The sequence below is a fragment of the Ambystoma mexicanum genome, chromosome 11 (genome assembly GCF_040938575.1).
Source record: "Ambystoma mexicanum isolate Mex_15411 chromosome 11, UKY_AmexF1_1, whole genome shotgun sequence".
Classification (NCBI taxonomy): domain Eukaryota; kingdom Metazoa; phylum Chordata; class Amphibia; order Caudata; family Ambystomatidae; genus Ambystoma; species Ambystoma mexicanum.
In genome coordinates, this window is record NC_090934.1 from 435,334,934 (window position 1) to 435,347,681 (window position 12,748).

The 12,748-nt window shown below is 42.6% G+C and overlaps 1 protein-coding gene across 5 annotated transcripts in view; it reads left to right on the forward strand.

Annotated features, from left to right (window-relative positions):
• The window catches only part of CHST1 (carbohydrate sulfotransferase 1), a 375,173-nt gene extending 365,711 nt beyond the window's left edge, over window positions 1–9,462 (forward strand). For all 5 annotated transcript variants that reach the window (XM_069623267.1, XM_069623266.1, XM_069623263.1 and 2 more), the window contains one exon: window positions 5,202–9,462. In XM_069623267.1, the coding sequence (XP_069479368.1) occupies window positions 5,245–6,498 (1,254 nt within the window). In that variant the 5' untranslated portion in view covers window positions 5,202–5,244 and the 3' untranslated portion in view covers window positions 6,499–9,462. The remainder of the gene's footprint in view (window positions 1–5,201) is intronic.
• The last annotated feature ends 3,286 nt before the right edge of the window (window positions 9,463–12,748 follow it).

A 12,748-nucleotide genomic window follows, 5' to 3' on the forward strand; every position in this document is an offset into this window, starting at 1 on the left:
TAGAATCCCCCTGACCCCACTGAGCCAAGAAGTAGGTCTGTTTTGCAAGTTTAAAAGGTTTATTTGAGAAAAATAACAATATACATCTATCACACTTTTATCATAAATTAATATTGGATATCACACTTAAAATATGACCGTGATCAACAATGGATAATGTTCTACTGGTAAACTGATTTGGTTACTTAGAAGTAGTATAGAGGATGAGGTAGCTGAAATGCTTTATGGTTTCAAGGAAATGCAAGGTGGAATAAATGCAGTACAGAAAATAAACTGATATGGTTTCACAAGAGATAATATGTTCACTTTTCCCCTGGTGGCAATTCACCCCCCCTCCCCCTATATGCAATGCAAGGAGATGGAAGTAACACACACAGTCTTCAGGAATACAATCAAATACAATACGGAATTCGGTTCCCCCCGCAGCAAGCTTAGACAACAGGTATGCTTTTTAAAACACGGGCAAGAGTGTTTTGTAATGTGGTGGCAAGGAAGTGAAAAATGCTAAAATTGCTTTTAATTCCCTAGAGGAGGTTCAGGGTGAGTGTTAGACACTTTAAATCAGTTCAGGTCAGCCCTAACAATGGTTCAGGAATGGTTATTAGGTTGCAAACAAATTTTAGCAGTTCAGGCAAAAGTGGCTATCTTTTTACAGATGATGAAATCAGGCCAAATCGCAAATCGCGGTAAATTTAATCGCGGGCGTCGAGCGTAATTACGGAGGCCCTATAAGGAGTAGCAAGTCGGTTCTAGATTTGTTGGAAAGCTTAAAATCTTAGCTTTAAATCTTGTTCCTAGCACAAACGGTTCCAGAGATACGGACGATTTTGTGAAAGTAGTTTTCGGATTTGAAATTTTACAGCTCAGAATGACAGATGACAGTTTTCAGTTTTAAAGATGACAGAATGACACGATTCTAGGAGGCAGTTCTAATAGGCTAAAATAGTTTGGATTAGATTATTTTAAACTAAGAGATTGGTTTTGGCACAGTGAGTACTCACACTATATTTTTGAAATAAGCCGTCAAGGTCTGGTCAGGTTGGACGGGACTTCTGGCGGTTCTGCTCACAGCGGTCTGGTCTCTGGTTCTGCTCTCAGCACTGCACAGTTCTGGTCTCTCTGGATCTCTGGTCTCTCTGGATCTCTGGTCTCTCTGGATCTCTGGTCTCTGGAGGTTGATGGATTCGAAGTCTGGAGTCTCCTGGCAAAGCGTCCCGCAAGAAAGTGGAAAGTGAATGTCCCTACCTGGATTTCAATGTTCCTTTTTATGTGTTTTAAAAATGGGTGTGTGCCTGGGCCTAGCTAAGCCTGCCCCTCTCTACTTGGCATTGGCCCAATTCTCCCCTCTCCCATGATTGGGGGAAGGAAATGGATTGTCACCATGATGAGGTCTGTTTATGGGTCAGAGGATCCTCCCCTGGTCAATTTGCCCACAAATCTATATTTGATTCAAATACATATTTCCCAGATACACAATTTGTTGAAATTACATGTACATATTATATATTCCTTATGGTCCATGCTTGTCCGCCTTGATCTTCCTGGGGGCTTGCATTCAAAAATGACAACATTTTGCGCTTTTTGACTGGTTTACCAATATCGGACATTTACCAAAAATTACAGAAATGTGCGCAAGGAGTATGGACATTAATTGATGAAGTGTCCGATTTTTAACATGCAGACATTTGGAGTAAAACCCTATTTTCTGCTAGCAACCACCCAGAATACAACACACTGTCCTAACACCTCTTAAAACGTGAACAGAAAAATCACAAGAATAATGATATTATTTATATAATTTTGACCAGTCCGCGCTATGAGTTATCTATCTTTTTAAAATTATGCCCTGGTCAAAAAGGGGTGTGGCTTCCTACATCACATGGTGGAATAACTGGTTTATCCACTTCCCCCAAGCTCAACTTGCTAGCAGAGGCACTGCTCCTCCCAGTTTCCCCCAAGAGGAAGCCACTTTACGACCCCCCCAATATAACATTTGCCTGAGCCCAGGACCGGGCTTTGTTCAACCTCCTGCAGGTGCCCCTCCCCTAATCCTATCAGAGAGGTGTCATCTCCTTTTGGTGGGGAAGCAGGATGCAGCTAGGCCTGGAAAGAGTGGCTGAGCAGGTTTCTCCTGTCAAGGGTAGTTGTCAGGCAGAATTCATCTAAATGTCACTTTAGTTCCCAGTTTAAATCAAACTTACAATTTTTACATGTACATTAAATAATGACTTCCTTCAAGTCATTTCAGAATATAGTTTTACATTGTATCCACCTCTTAGCAAGTCTTTCCTTGGCCTGGTTTGGGTTCCTCTGTTCAGTTTTACACAAAAGTCTGGTGGTTTTAAAACGCCGGCTTTCTGATAGTGGTGAGCACCGGTACTGCATCCATTTTTGACATTAAGAAAATTAATTCCCCACAGTTCTGGGTTGCTTTTGGCAATCAGCATTGCCATTCCCAATGGTTTCAGGCTACTGTGTGTGTAGCTCAATGGTGGTTTTAGGCAGTGCCCTCCTGTGCTCACAACATAGGCAAAAATGGGTGGCAGCCTATTCTTCATGTTTTCCCTGTGCACTCTCTGGGGAGTTCTGGCCATCATGATGTTTTCAATGCCAGTACTGCACAGTTTTATGGTAGGGCTTGGCTGCATGGGTAAAACATCCCACATGTCCCTAGGAATAGAGGCGTCATACAGCGAAAGCATGTGCCAATGTCTTAACTCTAGGGGGTGTAGCAAAAGAAAAAAAGAAAAGTCCTGCTTACATATCTAATTCAGCTTTAATTTCTTTGGGAGCAAGTACAGCTTGCCTGTTTGAAAGCTGGTACCCTTACAGTCTTCTTTCAACAGGCATCTAGAATAGTTTCCGCTCGGCTGGTGATCTATAAGGGCACTGCCATGCTCCATTTAGTCTTACAGTCTTGCAGCATGAAAGATCGCCTGCAAGGTGAACTGCATGTCTGCATTTTAGGGTGTTGGATGCGGTAGTGAAGACTAGCGCACCTTTCGGTATGTTTACAATGTAACGAGTTACAAAGCTTGCAATCCCTTTGCTTAATAATTATATCCAATGGGGATAATTCTGCATTAGTGATAAATAGTGAATTCCAGATTTCCAGATTGGGTTTCAAGTTCTTAATCCACTTTCAATGGTATACAGTAACAATACTGAAAAGAAAACAAGGAATGAAATGTTACTGAAAAAATACCATAAATGTAATATATAGAGGGTGGGGATAACCGATGAAAAGGGGTGGGGGTAGTGTTTGGGGTGGGGTTGGAAGCATGGGGAAACAAGGGGATTAGGGAGAACCCCTCAATTTAAAAATGTTATATATATATATATATATATATCTATATATATATATATATATATATATATATATATTTCCCTGGTAATATTTCATTCGTTAAGATTCTGTTCGGTAAGATCACATGGAACCCTTTAAATAAGTGGCAAGACTGTTGATATCCCCATAAAAAAAAGGTCAATGCTTCTTTTCCAGCAAACAATTTGCTCGGTGAATTCATTGAGGCTAACATATATTTACCTTCAAGGTCTGCCAAAAAGATGTACACAAGACTGGAGAAACCCCTGCCCACTTGTGGTCTTTTAATTGGTTTGCAAGATACTGTTTTAAAGTTTAAAAAAAAAGTTTTTGTACAAAACCACTTCTAATAGATCCATAACAAGTTTAATTGGAACTGAGTAGGGTAGCCATATCGTATCTGACTTTCTACAGATCACTTTCTTTCAATGCTGCTTGCTACATAATATTCATATGGAGTTATTTTAAGCCATAAGTGAATTACATTGCAATATCTAATGTGAAGTGAAGCCGTACAGCCAGTATTATAATACCTCTGGTATCCCTAAGGAATGCTCTGGTGGTATTTGCTACTAGTTGTACACAATTGTCTATGTACTGCCTAACCGGTTCTAAGCAGGATCCATATAGAGACAAAAGGTCTAGCAGGGGCATTTTCAGTGTGTTCATGTATTTTGAGGAGTACATAGAAATAAAGGTATTTGGAGCCTCTTGGTTTCAGGAATTCAAATTCTTGTTTTACAGAAGGCCACCGTCCATTCCTTTATTTCAAATACTTCCCGGCATTACCTGGTTTGTATTAGCTTGATAAAGTTTGGAAGTTTAACTAAGAAAAACAACTATTCAACACCAGCATCACTTCAATTCACAGCAAATATGTACTTTTAGGAATTAGATTTCCAGGTTAGCAATTTAGCCAGTAGACTGCATGAAATGCTTAACTCACTTTTCAGTTTGCCTTTGAGCTATATCAAGACTAGCCACAGTAACATTATCCGGCAGATAATACTGTTAGGATTCATTACACCCCCTCACATTCACTCACATCATCAGAAAAGCCATGTGCAATAACGTTGTTTGAGGAGAAAAGTTTGCGAACTGGACATCTGAAAACCTGCCACAGTGAGCTTGCACACCACTGGATGCTGAGGTGAAGAGACCACGAACATGCATGACCCAGACCGTCATTTAAAAAAATGGTAAACTGCATACAGGCGACCACCTACGTTAGCTCGTACACGCTCTGTGATCCCCCATATCTAATTACGCACAAGGCGCAGGAGAGAAGGAAAGAGCAAGAGCGAAGCAACCTCATTTAATTGTTCTTTTTCCCTCCATCTCGTGAAATATTAAACAGTGCATGTAAATACGCTTCGCAGGTGACGTTTACTAATGTGTCATTGTGGAATTCGCCTGGTTTTGACCAGTTGCCAAACCGGGGTGTAATCCATAGGAATCCATTATTTTTACACCTGCATGAAAATGTCATGCAGGCATAACATGAAGCACATTGACAAGATGTAGGAGGAATGCACGGTTTAAAATGGGGCGGAGGGCTAAATGGAGTTGTAAGAGTATTACACTCTACTTTTACGCCTCCATTTACCGTCCAGTTTTAAAAGAGGCGGCCAATTAGAAAACTTGTCTAGCTGCAGACAGGGGCGTACCTCACATAGTAGTAACCCTGCCGGAATGTGATCGATAGAGCAGATCTGGAGGTGTAGTAAATCAAATCCCTAACATGAATCAACTTTCAAGGAAGAAGCAGGGGAGGATAGATTAATGAAAATAAGTTTTGATGTTGCAGTTTACTGCCCTGATCTATATGTATGTCTTTGAAACATTAACTCAGTGTTTAATTCTTCTTTTGTTGCAGATACTAAGAGGACCGTGAAGAAGCTCCATGACGGCGTCCAGCCATGCAATGTTCCTGGAAGGCTGTCTTCCTATTAGCTTTGGCCTCCATTGCTATACAGTATACTGCAATTCGCACCTTCACCACCAAGTCCTTTCACATGTGTCCAAGCCCCAATCCAGTCAATTGCACACTGAGCCCGGATACAGACGGGCTGGACCGGCTTTGCGAAGAGAGTCCATCCACATCTTATAATCTCTCTAAGAAGATTCACATCCTCATCTTGGCCACCACCAGAACTGGCTCCTCTTTTGGGGGGCAGCTATTCAATCAACATTCTGACATCTTCTATTTGTTTGAGCCACTCTATCATGTTCAGTTTACACTTATTCCAAAGCCGTCACCGAGCAAGTCTGAGAGGCAGGTAATTGTAGGAGCCAGCAGGGACCTTCTGAGAAGCCTGTACGACTGTGACCTCTACTTTCTGGAGAACTATATCAGGCCCCAACCAGTCAATCACACAACAGACTCGCTGTTCCGAAGAGGTTCCAGCAAGGCCTTATGCTCTCCACCGGTCTGTGAGGCGCTGGGATCAGGAGATAGCCCAATGGAAGACGGAGAGTGTGTCAAAAAATGTGGAACCTTAAACTTGACATTGGCCACCGAGTCCTGCAAAGAACATGGACATGTGGCTATCAAGACAGTGCGAGTCCCAGAGGTCAAAGACCTTAGAGCTCTAGTTGAAGACCCAAGGCTTAATCTAAAGATCATTCAGTTGGTGAGAGATCCCAGGGGTATCCTGGCTTCCAGAAGTGAAACATTCCGGGACCCTTATAGATTGTGGCGGATCTGGAAAGCCACTGGTAGAAAGCCTTACAACCTAGACACAACCCAACTTACCAGAATTTGCGATGACTTTCTGAATTCTGTATCAACTGGGCTTAATCGGCCATCTTGGCTGAAGGGGAAATACATGCTAGTGAGGTATGAAGACCTGGCCAGAGATCCAATGGGGAAAACCGAAGAGATCTATTCCTTCCTTGGTATTCCCATTGATGGAAACGTGGAGCGATGGATACACAACAACACGCGGGGTGACAAATCTTCAGCCAAACACAAATTTGGAACTTTGAGAAATTCTGCAGCAATAGCAGAAAGCTGGAGATTAACACTGTCTTATGAAATTGTAGAATTCGCCCAAAGTGTGTGCCAGCAGGTGCTTGATCAACTTGGTTACAAAATGGTTGGCTCCGTACAAGAGTTGAAAAATCTCACCTTCAGCCTCATAGAAGAAAAGAACTTCTTGCCCTTTTTGTAACCTGGGAGCCCTTGGTGTATACTCCTATTTTTGATACAACTATTAACTATTGCCTTATACTTGCTATCCTAAAATTTGCACTAAATTCTTCAGGAGTGTCGGAAAGAGGGTTAAATCTAATGCTGGAAACAAAAACAAATAATGCAGAGACACATGTGTCAAGTGTGACCACTTTTGGTTAAAGATTCTATTCACTGTCTCTGAGTATGGCTTCTTTTCAGCTCTTCCTGGAAATAGTTTCATATTTCCATGCCTAGTTTTTGGGTTTATGGCCTTGTGTATCTTGGTATTAGAGAATTTCTGTTAATGTCTGGCTTTTCTGTAAATTGATTGTGCATGGGTGGTGGGATGCAAAATAATGCAGGGGCTACATTTGAGCACAGAATTCTCCAGTCCATATTTAAGTGACTACATTGGAGACATTGTCAAGAAAATAGATGACTGTATGGTTGATAGGAAATCATCCATGCATTCTTGAGGTGCTTGACTTCTGAAAGACAGTCATAGGTAACTCCTTTGAGATAACATCTTCTTTTGTGAATTTCATGGTGTCGGAGTGGATGGCAGAAGAGCAATACTTTAGGAACCGCAATGGAGATTTGATGATTGGCATTAACATAGGGTCTGGTGGACTTTGGAAGCATAGTCATTGGGTCTGGTGGACTTTGGTAGAGTAGTCATTTGGGGCAGAAACATATGATATAATGCCAGCAGTGATAGAGTAGTTGGACAGTCAGATATGGGATAATGAGAAGCAGTAGGAGTTGGATAGTGGAAGAGGAGGAAATGGTCTAATGACAACAATACGAGTTGAAATGGTGGGACAGCAAAATATGGTCTGATGGCAGCAGTTATGAGTTGTAACTGTTAAAAAGTTGATAAATGGTCCAAAGGCAGCCTTATAAGTTGTACAGAAGGACCTGGTCAAACCACAGCTTGATTTGGCATGTTTGAAAGTAAGATAGAGTCAAATACCAGTAGGTTTGTATGGTTGGGCAATATGAGGCTGTTCAATGCGCAGCATTGGGAGTTGGATGAATGGGCAATTGTATAAATCCAATGACAGCAGTTGATGGTCAGTGGTTGGGAATTTAGCTATGGTTTAAATATCAGTGTTTCATTGAGTGATTAGATAATAGGATGTTGCCCATTTACAGGCATTAAGAGCTAGCATGGCTGAAAAACCATGGATGGTCCCATGACATTAAATGAGTTGACTTGATGGATAGCAGTACGAATTGAATTGTTCAGCATGAATAGATGGTTATCGTATGTGGATTTCTATTAGCACAATGCGTGCTGCATTAGTGTATTATGTGTGCCTGACTAAAAGAAGGATAATACCAAGAGCAAATAAGAGGACCTAAGGGCCTCGGTCATAACGAGATTTTCTGACAAGACAATTGTCCTCAACCACGGCTCTAATGAGCTGTGCAGGTTGTGAGTATGATTGCATGGAACAAAAAGGTGTATATGCCCATCCTTTTGACTGGAGATGTTGTCATGGATGACAGTGAGAGCAGACAGTTAAGTAACAGCTCAAGTCGGATGGAGGACAGTAGATGTTGAATGGTTAGGTACAACATATCTCTAGACAGCAGAAGATGGTATGTGGATGGGATTAGATGGCTTAACAATAGGAGATGGTGTGATGGATGGTGATGAGAGTGGATAGCTCAGTAGGAAGAGATGATGTGATGAATGCTGGTGAATGATTGAACAGTAACACATGGAGTGTTAGGCAGCAGAGTGAGTGGGCACATGACCAGTAGGATTTGGTGTGATGAATTTAGATGTAAGTGAATGGCTGCAAAGCAGTTTATCACTGGCCAGCAAAGGGAATGCAAGGATGGGCAACAGGTGATGCTGTCAGACTCAGGGTGGCACATAGGTGGTTGGGCAACAGGGTGTGTTGAAGGGAGAACAGCGGATGCTGTATGACTGGACATCAAGATATGTTCTGATGCCTCTGCAGCAGCAGGCAGCCCAGGAGCGTCAGTGTGGTTTGCTTGGAAGTATATTAGAAGATGATGGTGTGAGGGACACCGGCGGGAGATTACAGGAGGGCACGCACAGATTGCTTGATGCACAGCAGTGGCAGTTGGAATAGCTGGGAAGCACAAGCTGGCTTGGTGGACAGCTATGGTAATTTGAGTGACTGCTGCAGTTGTTGGTTTAAACAATACGATTGTGTGCTGGAATTGTTGGGTAACAAAATATGGTGTGCAAGACAGAGGTGGGCACAGGAACGGTTGAGCAGAAGGTGATGACTAACAGTACTATAAAGGTATAAAAAAAAACAGGCGCCATAAGGTGACTTCAGCCAATTGCCTCTCTACTCAAAGCACTCTTATTCCCAGCAGACAGCATAGACCAGTCGTCATAAGTTGTTCTCTGTACACTCATTACAGCACAAATCCCCAGAGCACATTCCAGACCCTGCAGGACAGACCGGCCGCAAAGGGCCTTGGATTAGGATTGTGGCGAGTTCATGTTTACAGACTCTAAAGGAGAACAAGACAACAAAAACAAAGCTATGAATGATATATGATCCCCTTTCTGCGATGTTAACGAAGAAAAGGAGACAAAAGCATTAGAGGTATGAAGTTGCTGCTTTATGTGACCATGTAAGAGAATAAGAAAATCTCTAAAGAACCCTTAAAAAATGGACAACAATGTTATAATTTATGGAGGGTTGTTGTTAAGGTGGAGCGAGGGACACATCATGAAATGTAGGAGGCGAGCTTTACTACTGTTCTGTGAATGTATTTTCTTCTTGTGGCCATGGTACCTTGTTTCCTCCCTTCCTCTCGGTGTTGTTGGGCACAGCGGTCCAGTCGAACTTCGTTTTGGTGCACTCTTGCCATTTCTTTATTTCAAATGGAGAAACATAAGAAAAGAACGTGTTAATAATGAAATAAAATGATTTGCCAATTTGCTATGAATGGGAAAAAGGAAACTGCATTGCTATCTGTGGTTTTCTGAAATTGATACATGAATGGGGTGTGGCTGGCTGGATCAGCCTTATACTGAGGGGAGTGTTTCTGTGGGGGAGATTGAAGGTCAGCATGTGAAAACAGGGTTCAACCGCAAAATGTGCGAGTGTAAGCCTTTTTCTTGAAGGGTTAAGTCCAGAAGTCAAGAACTAACATTCAGAGACGGAGCCATGTTAAGGAGCAGCCACACATCCAACATCGGTAAGTGGTGCGTGGCTTATTTGCTGCCTGTTTTACTCTGTTCGGCTCAGAACTGTACATTCTTTCGGAATCTCAGCGTTTTCAAAATGGTTCCCCTTCATTACGTGGGTAACATTTACCTAATGTTTGTGGAGACATCTCCCGCAAAAAAAGAAAACATGTTTTTACAGGAATTAGTTGCACGAAGGGAAAACGATTCTAAACAAATAGCTGGGCTGAAAATGTAACCGAAACTTTTCAAAAACGTGCACACGCTCATTTAGAAGATTAAATAAACATGTGTGTTAAAAAAAAGCTACACATTTTTCTATTGAAATCATCTGTAAATGTTAGTGTTAATAGATTTAATTTCAAATAAAGTAATTTAGGATTCAGAGTTACTTCCAGGTGAAAGAAAAGTCTCACCTTTAAATGGAAATGAAGTAATGTGCTGTGAGAAACTTTACTCTTTTTGGTGTTATCACATTGTTCTCAAGTGCATTTGTATGAGTAAAAGCTTTGGCTGCCAGAGCATTTGAAGTGCAATCATTTGTAACATGAATTTTTAAATGCCGCAGCTAGAAAGAATCAGAGATGGGAATTCTGTCCAACCTCAGTCAGAACCGCAGAATCCGGGAAGAGCTGAAAGTCTGCTGTAACCATGTTCTGCGATCAGAAAGATCACCAGGAAGGCAACAGCACTCCCAGACAAGACATTGACTGGCTTCCCGTGAAGGCAATACAATTCACAGGCAAGACATTGGGCCTCATTACAAGTCAGGCGGTAAGGTGTTAACGGCGCTGGTAAAGGTGCCGGCGCCGTTAACCCCGTACTGCCTGATTACAAGGTCCCCTCGCGGGACCCGCTCTGCACGTCTGGTTTTACCAGACGTGCAGGGCGGGTCCCCCGAGGGGAAGAGGGAGCAAACAGTGGGCCGCTCGTAATCAGCCCTTTGTTGGCTCTCTCTCCCATTCCCATTCAGCCCTATGGGGGCTGAAATGGGAATTGGGAAGGTCCGGGCCCGGGTTCCTGAAGGGAGGAATTACCGGGCCCTCCAAACTCAGAATGGCCCATTCTGGGAACCCGGACCCGATTTTGGCGGCAGCCATGCCGCCAATAGCGGCATGACTACCGCCAAAGTCATAATGACGGCCATTGACTAGCTTCACCAGGAAGGCAATACCACTGACAGGCAAGGCATTGACTGGCTGCACCGGGAAGGCAACACCACTCACGGACAAGACATTGACTGACTTCACCGGGAGAGCAATACCACTCACAGGCAAGACATTGACTGGCTTCACCGGGAAGCCAATACAACTCACAGGCAAGACTTTGGGCCTCATTACAAGTCAGGCGGTAAGGGGTTAATGGCGCCGGTAAAGGTGCCAGCGCCGTCAACCCGTACAGCCTGATTACGAGGTCCCCTCGCAGGACCCGCTCTGCACATCTGGTTTTACCATTAACCATTGTGGCAACCTCTAACAGGAGCAATGACCTCTTTGAAGTAGTAAAACTTTGTACCAAACCCTCATCCGACCCTGAGGTTCCAGCAACACAGGAAAAATGCAACGGAATCAACAACAGTTTTATTGAACATTAAGACAAAATCAACCTCACACCGCATTAGCCCACCCTGCACTCCAGCACACAAAATGCCCCTCTGGACCAAATTCTCTCTCTCCGTAAGACCTTATAAAAACAGTTACTTCCCTCATACCAATTTCCTACTCTGATGACATCATCTCGCCTCCTCATTTAAGAATTAGTGAGCCAGATGCTCAATGCACTCTTCATTATCATTAATGCCGCCATGACAGAAGGTTCATTCTCAGACTCCCCTTTTGTAAAAAAATGACCCTAGACCCAGATAATGTGGCCAACTGCTGGCCCATTACAAATGTCTGTTTATTGGAAAAATCTTGGAAAAAGTAGTTGCTACACAATTACTCCCCAGAATTGAAAAACTGCACTTCTCCAATGACTATACGTCGGGGTCCTGCCCCAAGTGTAGCATTGAGAAAGCCACCATCCAGGTGGTGGATGATGCCCTCCAAATCATGGATGAAGGTGACTCATGCCTCCTCGTCCTCCTTGACCACAAAGTTGCATTTGACACCATCGACCGATGCATTCTTCTCCCCCTCGTCTACAAAAGTATTGGATTCTATGACACTGTCCTGAATTGGTTTAAGTCCTACCTCTCGGGCAGGTACCTGCCGTCCTGATGAACACATTATGTGACCAACCATTGGAACCACAAATTAGATTCTCATTCAAGTTGCATTATAGTTGACAAAGTCAACATAATGAATGAATGTTTTTTTCTATAAAAGGATCAGAGGCAGAGACGTTGTGGATATCAGGTACAGAGTTTAGGTTGAAAGCACCCTGGAAATGCACTTTGCCATTCACAAGCAAAGTCTCTTAAAATACATTTCTCACAAATGCATGAACGATCCAAATACTTTGCTTCTCTCTTATTGGCTGTGAATACCTTTCCAGATTCTGCCATTTCCCGGATACAGGAAGTGTTGCCCTTAAAATGAGAAGTCTCTTTCAAGGTTGCTGTTTGGATGGAGTTGTTCTCCTGACAACTTGTAGGAGGACTCTTGGAAGAAACACAATGGTTCATACACTAGTTGGAACAACTATGTTCTTAGCACTTTTCTCAATTTATTACGGTCTGGCACCATGCGGGGTGGTGTAAGAAGTGAGTCCTAAAATGAAAAGCCTTTCAGTGATCTTACATCAAAGCACTTGGGTTTGTATTGCATTGACGGGTAACACGCAGATTATCAGAGGTATTTCATCATTAAAAATACAGATGTTTCAGTAAATAAGTTAAAATTAAATTAATAATATCAACACATTACTGCACACTAGCTTCAATTTGTGTCATCATTTCTAGTGCACTTTAGCAAACCATAAATGCTGCATTAGATATGACATTACATGCTGAGCATATTAAGGTGGACCAGAATTGATTGTCCACGATGTCTCACATTCGACTGACGAATCTATAATAGTGCATCTCGTATCTAGTTGCTAGGGTAGATCACTGTGTTAAGAG